Genomic DNA, 19998 nt, shown 5'->3' on the forward strand with positions numbered 1-19998 from the left:
TGGACGATGGCATCGTCTATCGGCCCGACCCTATTGTGAATGAAATTCAACCATGGTATCCTCAGTGGCTCAGATGCTATATGGAGACTCTCATATTCGTTGGTACATCCAATAACAACATTTGTAATGTTTTGTTTTTTGGCACAGACATTGTATATTTGCAGCCGCTACAGCAAGGAAACCGAAATGGCGGACTGTTGACGCTCTCTCAGGGGGGGATCTATGCTAATAGGACAGATAAGGTGGATTTTACCATTATAGGCTGGTTGTTTACACATGCTGTGGACGCACATCTGTGTTTAAACACCTCATAAAAGTGAATTTTCCATAATAGATCCCCTTTAAGACTGCAGACGTATCAAATGCTAACATATTCTTCAAATATTACTTGGGCAATTCAACAAACATGATTGCCAACAGTTAATAAAAAATTCTGACATGTGCCATTGGTGCTTGGACCTGATTATCTTAATAACTGATCACTGATCATTTGTTGATACTTTGGCCCCTAGATAAACACAGAGAAGGAGAAAGCAGCCCGTGTGAAGCTCTTCACTGATCTCATCCGCTCCATTGAGAGATGTCAGACTGAACTGCTGGAGATGATGGAGGAGCAGCAGAAAGCAGCAGAGAAACAGGAGGAAGAGCTCATTGAAGAGCTGGAGCAGGAGATCACTAAGCTAAAGATGAGAAACACTGAGCTGGAGCAGCTCTCACACACTGAAGATCACCTCCACCTCCTACAGGTCAGTCAACATCTCTCTGATCAATGATAATGCAGTATATGACACCATAACACTCCCCATGCTGAAGGATTTCTCCTCTCTCCTGCTGTAGATTTACTCATCCCCGTGCAGCTCTAGAAACACCAGGAACTGGTCTGAGATCAGTGTGAAGACTGATGAGAGTCTGGAGAGGAGAGCTCTGACTAAACTGCAGGACTCTCTACAGGAGAAACTCACACAAAATGGTACGGCAATATCAAATACACCGTACAGATACATATATGTATCATCTTTTTATCAGGGCTGACAACTCTCAGGCATTCAATTGACACTGTTCTCACGCTTTTACACTACACATCCATATTCTCACGCAATGAAAAAACTTTGCGGAGCAAAGAGGACACAGACAACGCACAGACAGACAGAGCAGGTTACCTTCAAATTTTGTATGTTTTATTACGAAATTCAAACAATAAATACCGTTTTGACGCTCTTAAAATGACGTTGCATTGCTGTAACCTCAGTTCAAGCGGCACGTGAACAGATCATGACCTCTTAAGGCCATTGCACACTGAGTCCGAAATTCGCATCTGAAATTTTCGCACGTAAAAAAAAAAATTCGACCTCACGTTATGTCAATCACGCTTGCACACTGTCTACGAAACTTTCGTCCGTAATAAAAAAATTTGGATCGGGTTTGATTTTCTGCGTTTTTCGCATCCACAGCCAGTATTTTGAGAGGTTTTTTGGACAATTCAGAGCCACCGTACAAGCGAACGACAAAATCCACAATGGATTGAGCAGCCAATTCGATTAATGATTAATCATGTATTATTTGGGTATAAAATATAACCTGTATACAGCTGTTCTGTCTGCCCAACGCTTCCGCCGGCCGTGTGTGTGTGCGTGTGCGTGTGCGTGTGCGTGTAGGCTATGTGTATGCGTGTGTGTGTGTGTGTGTGTGCGCGCGTGTGTGCCTTAAGGCCCGTACACACCGGGACGAATTTCGTGCACGATATTCGCGACGTTTAACGCCACGTGACTAAACAAAGGGCGCCAATGTGAGTGTGCACACCGACGCGAAAAACGCCACGCGTAAAAGCGTAATTTTTTTTTTAACGCCTCGGGTTCGTTTTTTGGGTTTGACGCGCCGCGTCAAAAACTATCCGACCAATGAGATTGGCGCTTTTGCTCACGTGTCAGGAGCTTCTGAAGTTACAGTAAAACACAACTTGGGGGCGCTCAAACACAAAACGGTCTTGCCGAGCACACATACGTGTCCCTGAGCAAGACACTTAACCCCTAGTTGCTCCAGAGGCGTGCGACCTCTGACATATATAGCAATTGTAAGTCGCTTTGTATAAAAGCGTCAGCTAAATGAATAAATGTAAATGTAAAAATGTAAATACGTAACAGCGAAGAAGATATACGCCAAGTAGCGTCTACTCTACACTGCCCATAGACAGACACTGCCGGGAAGAAATGACGAGGAAGATGCAAGGCAAGATGAATGTAGAGCTGCTGGTCTCGTTGGTGTCGGAATAAAGAACTATATGACAAACGCGACAGCGACTACAAAAATCTTGTTAAAAGAGAACTGTTATGGAGTGGTATTGCAGAGTATATACTGTTATGGAGTGGTATTGCAGAGTATAGACTGTTATGGAGTGGTATTGCAGAGTATAGACTGTTATGGAGTGGTATTGTATTTCTGTTTTACATTAAGCGCCATCTAATGTCAGGGAATGAATTTGCATGTTCACTCGGCTCATCGTCAGCGAAAAACGCTTGGGTGTGAACACAAAAAACACGTTGAAAAACGCTGGCGAATAACGCGCGCCGATATTCGTCCCGGTGTGTACGGGCCTTTAGACATATACTGCCAGTCTCTGTTCAGGATCGATTGGTTCACGGAAATTGGTGGTCTTCTTTTTGGCTCCAGTATCGCTAGCAAAGCATCAAACTGTTCCACTGACATTCTGAGGTAAATTTTGAATCGTTTGGGATAATTTCGCAACTCCTTGATAAGGAGGTGAAACTCTCCTTCCTCTCGGCGCAATCTCTGGATTGGATGGACCCAATATTTCCTCTTTCTTTTTCTCTTTTTAAGAAGAAAGAGGGCAACAAAAACAAAATCATCCTCACTGCTTGACGAATCCATTTTGTATTTTTTGCGGTTTTTCCCGCAAAGGTTTAATAAATACGCATCGGACTCAGTGTGCAAGGTTTCTGTGCGTGACGAATTTTAAAGCTGACGAACACGAAAAAACGCATACGAAAATTTCGGACTCAGTGTGCAATGGCCTTTACTCTTTACTACTAGTTTCAGTTTCAGAACAAAATAAACATGAATGAACATCAGGGTATGTTGAAAGAACCAGTACAACTTACTGAAATGTATCATATGTCTCATGTAAATGCTTATGGAAGGGCAACGGCCACCGAAAGTTAACAGTTATCTGCCATAGCCAAAGAACACAAAAATCACTAAGCATCACTAAAGCCAGGGACACACTTGACGATTGTAAGGCCGATAATGAATGTAATTTGATACTTGCGACTGATCATGCCCAAACGCACAGAGTCGCGTTCAGGCAGTGTTTAAAAACTGCAGTCGATGGGAACAGTCTGTAAGTGTGTTCAGTTTAGTCTTAGAATGGTTCAGCTAGTCGTTAAGTGTGTCCCTGGCATAGGATCATTAAATCATTCAACAAAATACAAAAAAAGTCATTTAAAAAAGGAAGAGAGAGCTGGGATTAAAGAGTGGGATTTTGGCATTAAATTATATACAGATACAACTACAAACCCGATTCCAAAAAAGTTTGGACACTGTACAAATTGTGAATAAAAACAGAATGCAATGATGTGGAAGTTTCAAATTTCAATATTTTATTCAGAATACAACATAGATGACATATCAAATGTTTAAACTGAGAAAATGTATCATTTTAATGGAAAAATAAGTTGATTTTAAATTTCATGGCATCAACACATTTCAAAAAAGTTGGGACAAGGCCATGTTTACCACTGTGTGGCATCCCCTCTTCTTTTTATAACAGTCTGCAAAAGTCTGGGGACTGAAGAGACAAGTTGCTCAAGTTTAGGAATAGGAATGTTGTCCCATTCTTGTCTAATAAAAGCTTCTAGTTGCTCAACTGTGTTAGGTCTTCTTTGTCGCATCTTCCTCTTTATGATGCGCCAAATGTTTTCTATGGGTGAAAGATCTGGACTGCAGGCTGGCCATTTCAGTACTCGGATCCTTCTATGCAGCCATGATATTGTAATTGATGCAGTATGTGGTATGGCATTGTCATGTTGGAAAATGCAAGGTCTTCCCTGAAAGAGACAACGTCTGGATGGGAGCATATGTTGTTCTAGAACTTGGATATACTTTTCAGCATTGATGGTGCCTTTCCAGATGTGTAAGCTGCCCATGCCACACGCACTCATGCAACCCCATACCATCAGAGATGCAGGCTTCTGAACTGAGCGCAGATAACAACTTGGGTTGTCCTTGTCCTCTTTAGTCCGGATGACATGGCGTCCCAGTTTTCCAAAAAGAACTTCAAATTTTGATTCATCTGACCACAGAACAGTTTTCCACTTTGCCACAGTCCATTTTAAATGAGCCTTGGCCCAGAGAAAACGCCTGCGCTTCTGGATCCTGTTTAGATATGGCTTCTTTTTTGACCTATAGAGTTTTAGCCAAGGTTATAATCATTAACGAAAACGAACGAAAAAACGAAAACTAGGTGGGAAAAAACATTGTCGTTAACTGAAATAAAAATAAAAACGAGGTATTACAAAAAAGGTTTTCCCCCACGGGCTAGATTCACATCAAGTGACGGGGCGTTCCCAGACCAACCGTCTGTATCTATAAGCTGTGATTCAAATATTAAATAATGTTATGTAATTTTTTTACTTTTACACTGAATGTTTGCTGCTTCAATCCAGATGAGTAGGCTATTGACTGTATAGGGTAAATTTAGTATAGGGTGTGAAAATTGTACAGCTGTGGTATTTGTATAGGGTGTGAATTCTGCATAGAAGATGTGTCGATTTTTGGTACGGCGTGTGGATTTTGTAAGAGGTAAAGGAATTTCAATGGGGTGTGAATTTTTTTCTAAAATTGTATGATGTTTTTGTTGAGTTATTATTACACAATACTTTTTCTGACCTTTTTGAATCTTGCCCCTGACAAATAACCCAAATTACAAAAAAAGACTAAAACTAACACTAAAACTAATAAAAACTAAACTGAATTTGAAAACAAAAAGTCAAGACGAAATCATTTTCGCATTTTCAAAAAATAAAAAATAAACTAAACTAGCAAACCCACTTTAAAAACTAATTAAAACTAAACTGAATTTGAAAACAAAAAGTCAAGACGAAATAAAAATAAAAACTAATGAAAAATGCAAAACTATAATAACCCTGGTTTTAGCCGGCAACGGCGAATGGCACGGTGGATTGTGTTCACCGACAATGTTTTCTGGAAGTATTCCTGAGCCCATGTTGTGATTTCCATTACAGTAGCATTCCTGTATGTGATGCAGTGCCGTCTAGGGGCCCGAAGATCACGGGCATCCAGTATGGTTTTCCGGCCTTGACCCTTACGTACAGAGATTGTTCCAGATTCTCCTAATCTTTGGATGATATTGTGCACTGTAGATGATGATAACTTCAAACTCTTTGCAATTTTCTCTGAGAAACTCCTTTCTGATATTGCTTCACTATTTTTCGCCGCAGCATTGGGGGAATTGGTGATCCTCTGCCCATCTTGACTTCTGAGAGACACTGCCACTCTGAGAGGCTCTTTTTATACCCAATCATGTTGCCAATTGACCTAATAAGTTGCAAATTGGTCCTCCAGCTGTTCCTTATATGTACATTTAACTTTTCCGGCCTCTTATTGCTACCTGTCCCAACTTTTTTGGAATGTGTAGCTCTCATGAAATCCAAAATGAGCCAATATTTGGCATGACATTTCAAAATGTCTCACTTTCAACATTTGATATGTTATCTATATTCTATTGTGAATAAAATATAAGTTTATGAGATTTGTAAATTATTCCATTCCTTTTTTATTCACAATTTGTACAGTGTCCCAACTTTTTTGGAATCGGGTTTGTAAAATACCACAAAAATCTAATCTGTCACGTATTAACGACTACGGCAAATCAGCTCTTCTCCCGTAGTAGACGGTTACAGTAGAACGTCAAGAAGTAGCAGTTAAAGTCACGTAATAGCCGTTCCAGCCGCAGCTGTTGCATAAAGTCCCTAATGTCACGTACCATTTACCGTTACCTCAGAAAAGTCATTAAATGTCCATAAACTAGTTAGCGAGAAAATGTACTCCAGACAAGTATAAAAAAACACTATATTACATATTGATTTTTACTCTAATACCATTAAAGGTTTTTATTATAACTTTATTAATATGTGTGTGATTATGTGTGTTACAGGGACTGTAAGCAGTGAAAAACGTAACAATAAATGAGAGAGAGACGAGTTACTTAAGCGCTCCTCTGTTTTCTGACCATAAACATTGTATTTCAGAGTCATTAAGACACTTTACAGTATATCAATTACAGTATTCATTAATGCATTAAAATAAATATGAATACATACATACTTAAATCAAATCACAACAAACAAGGAAAAAAATTAAGAAAACCTAAAAATATGTACACAAATTCTCTATTTATTTCACACATCTGCCTGAAGTAAGTAACAGGGAAACAAATCAGGTAAATTACTTGAGTAAGTGATACACTAATACATTTCTTAATGACATAACCATCTAAAAATTATTAATAAAATAGTTTAACTGAATAATTAATTTTAATTAAATAAAAAAATTCAGTTTCAGTTTTCGGCCATGTGCATCCAGAATTTTCATTTCGGTGCATTTCTAATTATAATACATTAAAGAAGTTAAAAAAATGATATACATATAATAAATAGAAATAGATGTAGATACAAATTTTTATATATACCAATAATTTTATATTTTTGTGACCCAAACTCGATGTTCACATTATTATCATCAGCTCACAGTTCTTCAGGTCATTTTCAGCTCTAATTTTAGAAAACATATAAAACTGTATAGAGGGGAAACATTAATATTCAATTAACTCTGATTGTTTGTCCTTTCAGTTGTTCCATCATCTTTGGTGAATACATTTCCTAAGGGTTTCCATGAACAGTTGTGTGCAAATCAATTTAACAGAGAATGATTTTAAATGTTTCACCAAAAGCAGAAAAGTAGAAAATCTAATGAATAGACATCATGTGTTTAAGAGGCAGATTTGATCTTCAAGAGAAGAGGGATGTGTGTGAAATATCAGGCCTGAAGCTCTAAAAGCTTAGCAGTGCTAAAAACACACACATTTATCAGATAAAGCATGATCTTGTACACAATTCTTTAAATATAACTTTAAATCTTGTCTATAATTCCACACATAAACATGTCAAAGATCTGATGATGTTTTATTGTCATGTGTCTCTACAGAACTGAAGAGGAGACAGCAGTATGCAGGTACAGTGTGCTGTCTGCACTACACTAGATTACATTCAGATACTCACAGCTTCATCACTGACCGACAGTATGATTAAACACTGATTACATATTACACACATCAGCACTAAATATCTGTATTGTGAATTTGTGATTTATATTCTCTGTTTTCTCAGTGGATGTGACTCTGGATCCTGATACAGCTAATCCATATCTCATTCTGTCTGATGATGGAAAACAAGTGAGAGATGGAGGCATTAGACAGAAACTCCCAGACAAACCACAGAGATTTGATACATGTGTGAATGTCCTGGGAAAGGAGGGATTCTCCTCAGGGAGATTTTATTTTGAGGTGCAGGTGAAGGGAAAGACTGAATGGGCTTTAGGAGTGGCCAGAGAATCCATTAACAGGAAGGGAGTGATCACAGCGAGTCCCAGTAATGGATGCTGGACTGTGACTCTTAATAATGGGAATAAATACAGTGCCTATGATTATCCTCGTGTCTCTCTGTGTGTGAGAGTGAAGCCGCAGCGGGTCGGTGTGTTTGTGGATTATGAGGAGGGTCTGGTCTCCTTTTATGATGTGGAGTCCAGCTCTCATCTCTACTCTTTCACTGATCAGTCTTTCACTGGGAAACTCTATCCATATTTTAGCCCCTGCCCTAATGATGGAGGTAAAAACTCAACTCCACTGATTATCACACCTGTCAAACACAATTAATTAATTTACAGCCCTAATATGAAATATTTGACTAAAATAATGCTTCACATAATTAATGTTTAAAAACTTCAAAATATATGTGTTCTTACTCAAAGGATGAGAATCATTTGTTGTTGCTGCTTTACATCAAAGTAATTACAGCATCTGAATAAAGACCAAATTTTTTGTAATTAATTGTTGTTTCTGTTTTATTGCGTCCAATATTAACCCTACGTGATTACCTCACCTGAAACAGATTTCTTTGAGAATGATTCTTACATTTTAGGTTCACAACCATAAATCAAAGTCATTGGTTTGATTTGTACATTAAATTTAGACAGTGGCCTCATAAACATATTAAGATGAAATTTTAATAACAGATATTTTATATACATAATTCAGTATTGATAGATATTTTGTTTTTACAGCATATTCTATCACAGTAAACAGTAGAAGAGTAAGCAGAGCTGTGTTAGCTTGAGTTTGAGGTGTCTTTTTTTTTTTTTTGTGAGAAATTATTAGTGAATTATTAGTGGACCCGTTGTAGGAATGAATGAAAAACAAATATAGAAAGAAAATTGAAAAAAATAAAAAGGTAATAAAGAATAAAGTTAAGAGAATAATTAAACCTTCAATGTAGCCTTTATTTCCAAAAAGTCATTACATTGCATAGCACCATATTTGAAAATGATTTATAAAGAAAAGAACAGAATAGCTTAATGAAGTGAGATAAGACCTACAGTCAAATGTAGTTTATTTCATTATTCTTGCGCGGTGAAAACGACAATTCCCAGAATACCGCGCGGCGGAACGGCAGCGGCGGGAGTGAGCACTTCCGGGTCATCTCAGATCGAGAGTGTTGTTGACTCGAGCTCAGTGTTTTCTCGTTATTCTATTTTCTCTGTAAATGTCGTAATGATGTAGATAAGAGGAATATTTGAGACCCTCCATGACCCGCGCTACCGGCCTCCGTCCCCGCGGGATTCTGCGTGAAGACTGTGAGGAGTGAACGACTGTAAGTGTGATCATAAATCTGATCATCATAAACATAAACACTTTCATCTGCATGACTCATATCAGCAACAGACCTGTGCGTGTGTTAGTGCGTGCACTTTATACTGATATCACACATGCAAAATGAGATTTATCTTATGATCTATTATATGAAATAATATGGCTACATTTTCCATTATCAGTTTCAGTACAATGGTATCTTTTCAAAGTACAATCGCTGTACTATTGCCATAGTGTTACTGTCTGAAACATAGCATTGTTGCTTTGTGTAATATGACATGATTAAGTGGCATTTTTTTACAATTTTAAATGGTTTGATTTTTTTATATCTATGGGATTATCCAGACGGGGAGGGTTGATCTCGAAATTAGACATGTAACATAAAATGTATAATATAATCTGATGTGTGTACCTAAAAAGTAATGTCCTATGGTACAGCAATGTGGTAATAACATTGTGCTTTGTTATAGCATGGCACTGTTTGATTATAACATGTTTCTCTCTAACACATACACATTTTTACATATAGCCAAGCCAAATAGCTTGATCCCATTATTAAATTTTTAACCTTTATAATCAATAATAAATATATTGCAGCTTCTGCAAATGGCAATTAAACTGAGCAGAACTGTATGATCCTATATGATTATGTACATCACATATGATATTTGAAATCTTTATCAGAAGTATAATATCAGGCATGAGTGATGATATGAGACACAGTTAATGTGTTTCTACAGGACGTCACAGCTGTAGTGTTGAGTTGAGATCATGGTGAGCTTCTAGAGAACACCCAGATGTGAAGGAGTTTTTCTCTGTTTCTCTTCTAAAGGAGGGGAGGATGTGGCAGAGTGTTGGTTTGACGGTGTTGGTGATCGTGGCCACGCTGATATGTGTCCTCCTCTTCATGCTTTTCGGTAAGTGAAGCCAACAAACCCCTGAGAATAGATACTGCAGCACACACACACTTGCTGTGCTATTTATTATTTGATGTTTCGACATTCAGACATTTTTAAGTGTGACTTGATTGCCCAAATACTTTCAGGGTCAGTGTAGGTTATCTTAAACTGGAGATTTGAGGAACTGCATTATTTTGTGAGGTCAAGATTGCTTGATTCTTGAGATGACATCTAATGGTCATGAACCTTGTCACACTTCAGAGGAATAAGTCACACCTTCAGTTTCAGGATTTTCTCAACAGTGACTTCACAGTCCTGATGTATGACCCATGAGTGAGAATGTGGTCGGTACAGTCAAGCATTGCAAAAATAGAGCAGGTTTGCTGACGGTCAGCGGGTTTGATTACGACACGTCTCATTTCTACAGCTCGCTGTGAGTCGAGTGTTGACTTTAGTCAAGGTCTCTCTGACTGACCCACATGTGTTAAGATCACAGTAGCTGTAAAAAGGTTTTCTGTACTGTAGGATCCTATCTGCTCTTACATAAGTGTGTGTGTCCAGTGTGTGATTTGAGTCTACATGTTAAAGGTTTGTTCGACTCAGATCTATGTTGGTCACTGAACTGAACCCGCTGCCCCTTCTGTGTGTTACTATTAATGAGGAAAGACCATTTATCTGTTAACTAAAGTGTCCAAATCTGTTGGAATAAAGTCACAAATTCTATCAAGCGTGAGCCCAGTTCATATTTTACCAAAGAGTGAAAAGAAAAAAAAGTATATTTTGCTAAAGAATTTTTTCATTATGACATTTTCCCCACTGAATTTTCAGGTAACACTTTACAGTAAGGTCTCATTAGTTAACACTAGTTAATGCATTAGCTAACATGAACTAACAATCTTTAAACAATATTTATAGCCTTTGTTAATAAAAATGCAGTTGTTCATATTTTGTTTATGTTAGTTCACAGTGCATTAATTAATAAAGAAGACTTGCATTAGTAAATGTTACAATGAACATTAACTAAGATTAACAATTGGTGCAGTATTGTATTGTTCATTGTTATATCATGTTAACTGTTAATGGAACCTTACTGTAAAGTATCTATCTATCTATCCAGCATCGATCGATCAACATATTTTACCCCGAAATTAAAATAGGAAAATAAATTGTATTTTGTGTACTGAACTTTAATATTAAGATTTAGCTTTTTACATTATTTTCATGACATTTTCCCACTAGATTCTCATAACCAAAATTCATCTAGATAGATATTTTACATTTGATTATTATAATGATTCTTATCAGATTATTTCTTACTGATTCTGAAGTAAAATATAAAATATGTTACATATTTAAAATTTTACTTCAGAATCAGTAAGAAATAATCTTTATTTAAAGGGGTGGTATAATGCCCTTTTTACAAGATGTAAAATAAGTATTTGATGTCCCCAGAGTGTGTATGTGAAGTTTTAGCTCAAAATACCCCACAGATATTTTTATATAGCATGTTAAAATTGTCACTTTTTGAGGGTGAGCAAAAACACACCGTTTTGTGTCTGTTCCTTTAAATGCAAATGAGCTGCTGCTCCCAGCACAGAGGGTGGAGCTTCAACAGCTTGCACTCACACAGACATGCACTGAAAATTTCTAAAACTTTTAGCCTTTTATGTTCAAACCGGATTCAGACAATGATGGAGAGACTCAAGAAGAAGTGACAACATGTAGAATGCAACAGGACATTTCTGAATGGTTAGTTGATGAATTTATGTATCTTATGTGTAGTTATCTTCTATTCATTGATTAGCATATTCTGTCTTGATAATCTATAAATCGTGTTCCGGCCCCGGGTCTATGTATATTTTAGGGTTAGTGATGTCACTGTAATCCTTACCAGCCGTTTGTTGTAGTCCTTAAAAAACAATTTATTTAAAAGAAAATTTCTCCCTTTGCTTTGAACTTTAAGTGTTGTAACTTTGCAGATGTTGTTTATGCTCAAACAGCAACATTACACTCTAACTAAAGTTAAAAAAGTGAAATCATAATCAACCACCCCTTTAAAGCTACAATATGTAATTTTTTTCGCCGCTAGGAGTCGTGAAACTTGTCGTCATGCCGAAGGATATAATAATGTTTATGGATGAGTGAATACATTGATGTTTTTAACATGACTGTGGTGTGAAGTAGGGCGCGATTGCTAATGAGTGACAGGTATCAGCGCCACACGTGAGCACCGCGGATATAAAGGAAAAAGGACATTTCATTCTACCGAACTACACGCAAGTGCAGAATTACTACTCACACAGGTTAGTTTATTAGACGAATGAAACTTGTGAGGTAACGCAGCGCTGTTTCACTTGGTCTACACTATCACATTAAACTGCATTTGAATGTATTGAAAGTTATAATGTTATTCCATGTGTTCGTTTGTTGGCTGTATGAGACAGTTAGCTAGATCAACATTAGAATAACATACTGATAATATTCTAACATTTCATCATGTTGAGCTATATAACATTGATTAGTTTTATGTACATTTGCTTACCTCTACATTTGCGCGTCTCTGTCAAGTCGAAGTTTGTCACGGACGTGGAGCTCTTGGCATCTCGAAAACGCCTCACTGATATTGATCCTCATTTTAGTTCTGCTTTTGTCCCAAAGTCTGCTTGCCATGGTCTATAATTTTTGAACGAAACAACAACAGCGTGAGCGTGCCGCTAGACCATGGGTGGGCAAACTACGGCCCGCGGGCCACATATTCTCCCTTTGGCTGTTAGGCTGTTTAGTCCGGCCCGTCGAGTATTTAAAAAAATTGTCTTAAGATCGCATTCATTTTGCCTTTTTCTTGCAATACTTTACGTTATATGTATTGCGTTGCATATATTTGACAATCGGAATATCAGATATTTCATGCCATAGCTAACAAATGTAAAAATGACATAAAAGCAGATCATCATTCATTCAGCGCTGTTGTGGCTGCGGTGTGTGTCACGTAACAAGCAATGACGCGTCACCATGGAAACCAAACAGACAGCGACTTAAGGCCAATTTATACTTCTGCGTCGAGTGTACGCCGTAGTGTACGTCGTAGGATACGCACGTAGGCGACGCCGTCGTGAGCATTTATACTTCTGCGAATGTCTGTGTTGCTCTGCAGTTACACCGCCGAAACGCTAGTTGGCGCGGGTGGGTTTTAATGTTCCAGTTCCACTGTGTTTACATTCCTCGCGGCTGTTTTGAGTTTAGGTTTCTACGAGCAATGGCGACTGAAGGAGTCATACAGATGGCTGTATTTCCGCACTTCTTCAAGCAATCTCTCGGTCATTTGGTCTATTTCCATGGCTCTTCACTGATCTTCGGAATTTAAAAATGGCGGGCGGGCGGTGCAGAGTGCAGAAGATCATTCCGGAAATGCGTAGGAGGAAACGCGATGCTATCCAGCCGACTAATCACAGATCTTGCGGTCCGCGTCGCCGCGACGCGTAGTTACATTTTTGAGGAGGTGCGCGTCAGGGTACGGCGAAGGGTACGACGTATGGTACACGTCAATGCGTATGCTACGCCGTACCTTCTACGCGCACCCGACGCAGAAGTATAAATTGGCCTTTAAGCGCATAGACTTGTTGCACGTCAATGTTTTTTTTCCTTTTTGGAAACTCACAGGGAAAAAAATGTTTGGTAGGCCTAACCGCTTGCACACCTGTTTAGTTTTTCCTTTGATTTGTCTGCTATTTAGTTTCTTTGCTCCTCTGGATTTGTGGATGTATCCTGACTGATTCCGTTTACCGACCTTTATCGCCCGGCTTTCAACTACGCTCCCCTGTCTGCCATGTACAGAACCCGGTTTTGTTCATTAAATGTTCTGATCTGCCTTTGCTTTTTATGTTTTACTTTATTATACTTAAAATAAATTTATATATTCGTTTTTTTCCACAAATGTATGACTTTTGGAAGTCCAAATTGATTGCCATAATATGCAGTTTTAATAAAGTTGAATTAACGTAACCTTCTGTAATTTTTACTCTTCTAAGTGTACACTTGCAGGTGTTGTTTCTAATTTACTGTTAGGCCCATTAAATAATAATAAGGATAAACAATATTTAAAAAGTATAGGCTATAAATATCTAACATCTGACTAATTAAAAATTAACCTCAAAACATAACATGCTAAATGGGGGATATCTAGCATAAAAAATTTATTGTCAGAATGTTGTCTCTCACTTTGTTGAATTTCGCGCAGACGTCGCCACAACGTAAATGTGTTTGCTCAGCCCGATCTCATGTATTTGTAGTGCTTATGATACGCAGTTTTCGCGTGCATATAATACGCACTTTATGGCGTGTAATAGGCACGCACTCCGCACCCCTAATCCTAACCAAGGGGTTTACATTGCGTAGCATATGCACTCAAAAAAAAATGTTGCCGTATAAATGGCACGAGAAATACAATTTGTGGTATAGATACGCACTTTCATGAGATCATGTTTCATAATCTGCTACTGGGCCGGCCCTCTGTCAAATTTTAAATCCCACTGTGGCCCTTGAGGCAAAAAGAGGGGGGGAGGGGGGGGATTCAGATCCACGGTGACATGCCCCCATGGAAGAAAATTTAGGCTATAAAGGCTATCATGATCATTTTGCCAACAATGAACCATGGATTTGTTTAGTTTATAATACGTTTTATTTTTAACAAATACAACATATAGCCTAACATTCAAAGCTTATCGGCTTAGACTGCATTTGAAGAAAAATAAACAACAGTTTTCTGTAGCCTTGTGCGAACTTATTCAATAGAATTAGACTTCTAGAATGTTCTTTCCAGTGCAAAATTTTTTTATTTTTTATTTAATTAGACAACATTTTAAGGAAGTGTAGTGCAAATATATTTATATAATTATACTTCCATTATAGTTAACTTTCTTTCCAGAGCAAAACAATAATACATAAAAAAACAGCTAATAGAGAAAATCTAAAATATTGCACTCAAATACTGCATTCAAGCAATACAACACCTGTATGTATGCACAGAAATAAATAAACCTTCAGACTAAGCACATTGTGCAGCTATTTTTTCCATGTGTACTTTTTTGATTTCTTTACAATGTCAGGCTAAACCTCTACTATCTCTTTTAATATAATCACTTTCTTATCAACTATATTTGAGTTTAAAAAATCCACATGATTAACGTTACATAGCCTACCATATCAGCCTCTGGAGACGTCTGACGGACAACAAGGAACCTTGACATCGCTCCCTCCTGTGCCTGGACAATTGGCCTTGTATTCATTGTCCCTCACGCATTCCAGCCACGCCCACGGGTAGTCATTTTCCCATTCAATTCTATATGTTTGTGCTCTTTTCTTTTTCGCCGGCTGCTCGGAGGCGCTCGGAGGTAGTCATTTTTACATTTCCCGCTGTTGTCACTTGTCGTCATCGTTGCTACGATACGTGACTCACAATGACTGAAACGACCAATTAAAAGGGCATTCTCTGATGATGTTCCAAGATGTTAAATTAGAAATTAGTATCTACCGCACCGTCGGTTTTTTTCTTATCATAGCCTACTAATGTCTTCGTTCATAGTCTGACATATATTAGAAGCTATGTGTCTGTCATGGATTTGCACTGAATTGATTCTCAAAAATACGGAACAAAGTGCGTTCCGTATCAATTCAATACGGAACAAGACTTTTATGTGTCAAATACGGAACGATTCCGTATTATACGGAACGGTTGGCAACCCTACCTGCGCAAGACGTAACACAGTTGTCCATGTCTGTCGCCATGGTTACTATGGCAGTACAAGCGAAAACCAGGGATAACGCGGATATTACGTCATTGACAGGCGACAAGTGAACAGGGATGAGCCATTATTTAAAATTGGAGTTTCTCTGGAATTAAAAATCTTTGGGAACTTTTGGGATATTGTAAGTACACAACTGCAGGAAATATATCACACTGTGCAAGTGATTTTTGGAGATTTTATTAAAAAAAATCTTACATATTGTACCTTTAAGAAATGTGTTTGTAAGAAAATGTTTATTTTTTATTACGGCAATGTAGCCTGGGTTTCCCCATGCTGCCTTGAGCGCAGCGCGATTTTATTCACACTGCTAGGCAGCCTGGAGACCATGGACCAGATTTTCCCCTCAAAAAGGGAACCAATCACAGAACGGGGAGGGAGCAGCAAGACGATGACGACGTCTATGCGACACACCGAAGCAGTTTGTTTATATCTATGGATCTAACATGGCATCAGACGCGACGTTACCTTTCGATGCAGCCTTAGATAGTGTTCTAAGTAGTTTAGAACGCAAGTTTATTTCGTCTTCTTCCTCGTCGAATTTCTGTCACTCTACATATGTCATCTGGTATAATTAAAACGATTGGCTATGAGGTACGTACAGGCGCATTTGATAGACATTCGTAGCGCCCAATAAACGGCTCTGGGCATTCGTAAACCACGCCTCAAATACGAGAAAATGAACATGTGGTTCCTAGACCACGTCTCAATGAGATGAGGTCTGACGTTAGCCAGGCTAACGGCAATGAGAAATGTACACACAAATGGGTGAAAATGCAAAACAAATCTTATTGGTCTTAATTAGAATAGGAAACATTTCTTGAGATTCACTGCTGATATCATAAAACGTCTAATATTCTTTTAATAATAAGCTTATAAAAGAGTTTTGCCTGCGAGGCATCTGAAGGGCTTTAAATTCACATAAATTTGCTAATCTGTGCTTTATCACACAGTTAATGTAAATGCTTTAGTGTGAACCAACATAAAACAAATCCTATTTGAGAAAATATAAATGCAAAAACCTATCATCTCTCTCATAGTTCCAGAGTAAACCTGACAGTCAAACGTGCCGTTACTGTATCACATGTCCAGTGTTGTTTGTCTTGTTTCAGGGTGGTATGTGGTGTGGCAGCTCTTCCTGTCCAAGTTTAAGTTCCTGCGGGAGTTGGTGGGTGACACCGGTTCCCCGCAGGCAGAAACCGAGCCCTCCGAGTCCGAGAGTGAACGCAGCTCGCCCTCGACACCCCGCCACCGTCCCAAGACCGCCCGCCAACGGGTCGTCCCTCCTGACAGCACTACATAGAGCCTGACCCAAGATCTCCTCCACATCTGTAACGGACATGCATCAGTCGCATCTCCTCCACATCTGTAATGGACCTGCATCAGTCACATCTCCTCCACATCTGTAACGGACATGCATCAGTCGCATCTCCTCCACATCTGTAACGGACCTGCATCAGTCACATCTCCTCCACATCTGTAACGACATGCATCAGTCACATCTCCTCCACATCTGTAACGGACCTGCATCAGTCGCATCTCCTCCACATCTGTAACAGACCTGCATCAGTCGCATCTCCTCCACATCTGTAACGGACCTGCATCAGTCACATCTCCTCCACATCTGTGACGGACCTGCATCAGTCACATCTCCTCCACATCTGTGACGGACCTGCATCAGTCACATCTGCTCCACATCTGTGACGGACCTGCATCAGTCACATCTCCTCCACATCTGTAACGGACCTGCATCAGTCACATCTCCTCCACATCTGTAACGGACCTGCATCAGTCGCATCTCCTCCACATCTGTAACGGACCTGCATCAGTCACATCTCCTCCACATCTGTAACGGACATGCATCAGTCACATCTCCTCCACATCTGTAACGGACCTGCATCAGTCACATCTCCTCCACATCTGTAACGGACCTGCATCAGTCGCATCTCCTCCACATCTGTAACGGACCTGCATCAGTCACATCTCCTCCACATCTGTAACGGACATGCATCAGTCACATCTCCTCCACATCTGTAACGGACATGCATCAGTCACATCTCCTCCACATCTGTAACGGACATGCATCAGTCACATCTCCTCCACATCTGTAACGGACCTGCATCAGTCACATCTCCTCCACATCTGTAACGGACATGCATCAGTCACATCTCCTCCACATCTGTAACGGACATGCATCAGTCACATCTCCTCCACATCTGTAACGGACATGCATCAGTCACATCTCCTCCACATCTGTAACGGACCTGCATCAGTCACATCTCCTCCACATCTGTAACGGACATGCATCAGTCACATCTCCTCCACATCTGTAACAGACCTGCATCAGTCACATCTCCTCCACATCTGTAACGGACCTGCATCAGTCACATCTCCTCCACATCTGTAACGGACATGCATCAGTCACATCTCCTCCACATCTGTAACGGACCTGCATCAGTGACATCTCCTCCACATCTGTGACGGACCTGCATCAGTCACATCTCCTCCACATCTGTAACGGACATGCATCAGTCGCATCTCCTCCACATCTGTAACGGACCTGCATCAGTCACATCTCCTCCACATCTGTAACGGACCTGCATCAGTCACATCTCCTCCACATCTGTAATGGACATGCATCAGTCACATCTCCTCCACATCTGTGACGGACATGCATCAGTCACTGTGCTCTCCTCCACATCTGTGACAGACATGCATCAGTCACATCTCCTCCACATCTGTAACGGACCTGCATCAGTCACATCTCCTCCACATCTGTAACGGACATGCATCAGTCACATCTCCTCCACATCTGTAACAGACCTGCATCAGTCACATCTCCTCCACATCTGTAACAGACCTGCATCAGTGACATCTCCTCCACATCTGTAACGGACCTGCATCAGTCACATCTCCTCCACATCTGTAACGGACATGCATCAGTCACATCTCCTCCACATCTGTAACAGACCTGCATCAGTCACATCTCCTCCACATCTGTAACAGACCTGCATCAGTCACATCTCCTCCACATCTGTAACAGACCTGCATCAGTGACATCTCCTCCACATCTGTAACGGACCTGCATCAGTCACATCTCCTCCACATCTGTAACGGACATGCATCAGTCACATCTCCTCCACATCTGTGACGGACATGCATCAGTCACATCTCCTCCACATCTGTAACGGACCTGCATCAGTCACATCTCCTCCACATCTGTAACGGACCTGCATCAGTCGCATCTCCTCCACATCTGTAACAGACCTGCATCAGTCACATCTCCTCCACATCTGTGACGGACATGCATCAGTCACTGTGCTCTCCTCCACATCTGTGACGGACATGCATCAGTCACTGTGCTCTCCTCCACATCTGTAACAGACATCATGGTAACACTCGGCCTGTCAGAAGTCATGTTTTTAGTGTGAACCAGCTCAGCCACACGTTCATGTCCCAACTAACACGCTGCTACCCTCGGCTCCGGCTGCATGGATGTGTAAATATATTTGCGTGAGAGCGTATCCAGTATGTATTTGTTACCGTTTACTTAGTCTGTTATTACTCAAGCTCACAAAAAACATGCTGACGAACGATCAAACATCCAGCATTTCCGTCAGCTCACAGCACTACTGTTCACACTGACACCCGACTGGCTCTGACATTTGTCCAACACGTGCAATGAAATCTTCTTTATATTTCTTTGGGGTTGTAATGTTAGGAAGGAAACAAACTTTTGACTGGACTGCACACCCAAACGATGTTAAGAATTGTCCCATTAGAATGATGTTGTAAAATGTCCTTTGCTCCCAGCGTTAGTGCTTTAAGACGGCCGCCATCGGTCGCTCCGCCCCGCTGTTGTGCCTCTGGCTCGGGTTGAAGTCGTCATGTTTGAGTGGATGGATCTCAATATGCCTGCAATCCCAGCTTTATAAAAGCATTAGAGCCAAAAATGCCGCACTGACCCCAGCCTGTGTGTGAAACTGTGTGCAGGTCAACTTCTAATGAAATGCTCTCATCACCAATGTAGATGGTCACATGTTTTGTTAAATGTTTTTATTTCTTTTTTTTTTTCATTTTATGACAGTAGATTTTTTCCCCTTCATAATAAATATATTAAATAAAACATTGTTGTTTGTGAATTATTTTTATTTTAATGCATATTTGAATTATTATTTTAAAACAAATAATTCGGACACTCGTGTGTTGTTTTGTACTTAAATAATCAGCTCTGACTCATAAAACACCTGATTTTGATTTACAATCATTTTGGTTGCCATATTAATTTGACGGAACAGTTTTGCTGCACTACTGAAGATGTCCACAAGGTGGCAGTAAA

At 39.7% G+C, this 19998-nt stretch overlaps 2 protein-coding genes and 1 long non-coding RNA gene across 6 annotated transcripts in view; 2 read left to right on the top strand and 1 right to left on the bottom strand.

The window, feature by feature from the left end:
• Positions 1 to 8140, top strand: part of LOC309511137 (E3 ubiquitin-protein ligase TRIM39-like) — an 86787-nt gene extending 78647 nt beyond the window's left edge. For all 4 annotated transcript variants that reach the window (XM_082186223.1, XM_082186226.1, XM_082186225.1 and 1 more), the window contains 4 exons: positions 513 to 746; positions 838 to 970; positions 7240 to 7266; positions 7422 to 8140. In XM_082186223.1, the coding sequence (XP_082042349.1) occupies positions 513 to 746; positions 838 to 970; positions 7240 to 7266; positions 7422 to 7966 (939 nt within the window). In that variant the 3' untranslated portion in view covers positions 7967 to 8140. The remainder of the gene's footprint in view (positions 1 to 512; positions 747 to 837; positions 971 to 7239; positions 7267 to 7421) is intronic.
• A 629-nt stretch (positions 8141 to 8769) lies between these two features.
• On the top strand, positions 8770 to 17253 carry smim13 (small integral membrane protein 13). The gene is made up of 3 exons (XM_082186340.1): positions 8770 to 8960; positions 9792 to 9876; positions 16772 to 17253. Exons 2-3 carry the CDS (start codon positions 9801 to 9803, stop codon positions 16960 to 16962), a joined length of 267 nt encoding a protein of 88 aa, XP_082042466.1. The 5' UTR covers positions 8770 to 8960; positions 9792 to 9800; the 3' UTR covers positions 16963 to 17253.
• On the bottom strand, positions 17190 to 18572 carry LOC309511210. Its single transcript, XR_014210515.1, has 4 exons — positions 18483 to 18572; positions 18072 to 18145; positions 17443 to 17627; positions 17190 to 17294 (listed from the first exon to the last, which is right to left on the bottom strand). It is a non-coding gene; the product is annotated as an uncharacterized lncRNA (long non-coding RNA).
• Between the last annotated feature and the right edge of the window lie 1426 nt (positions 18573 to 19998).

Source organism: Leuciscus leuciscus, assembly GCF_965113295.1.
Source record: "Leuciscus leuciscus genome assembly, chromosome: 12".
Classification (NCBI taxonomy): Eukaryota; Metazoa; Chordata; class Actinopteri; order Cypriniformes; family Leuciscidae; genus Leuciscus; species Leuciscus leuciscus.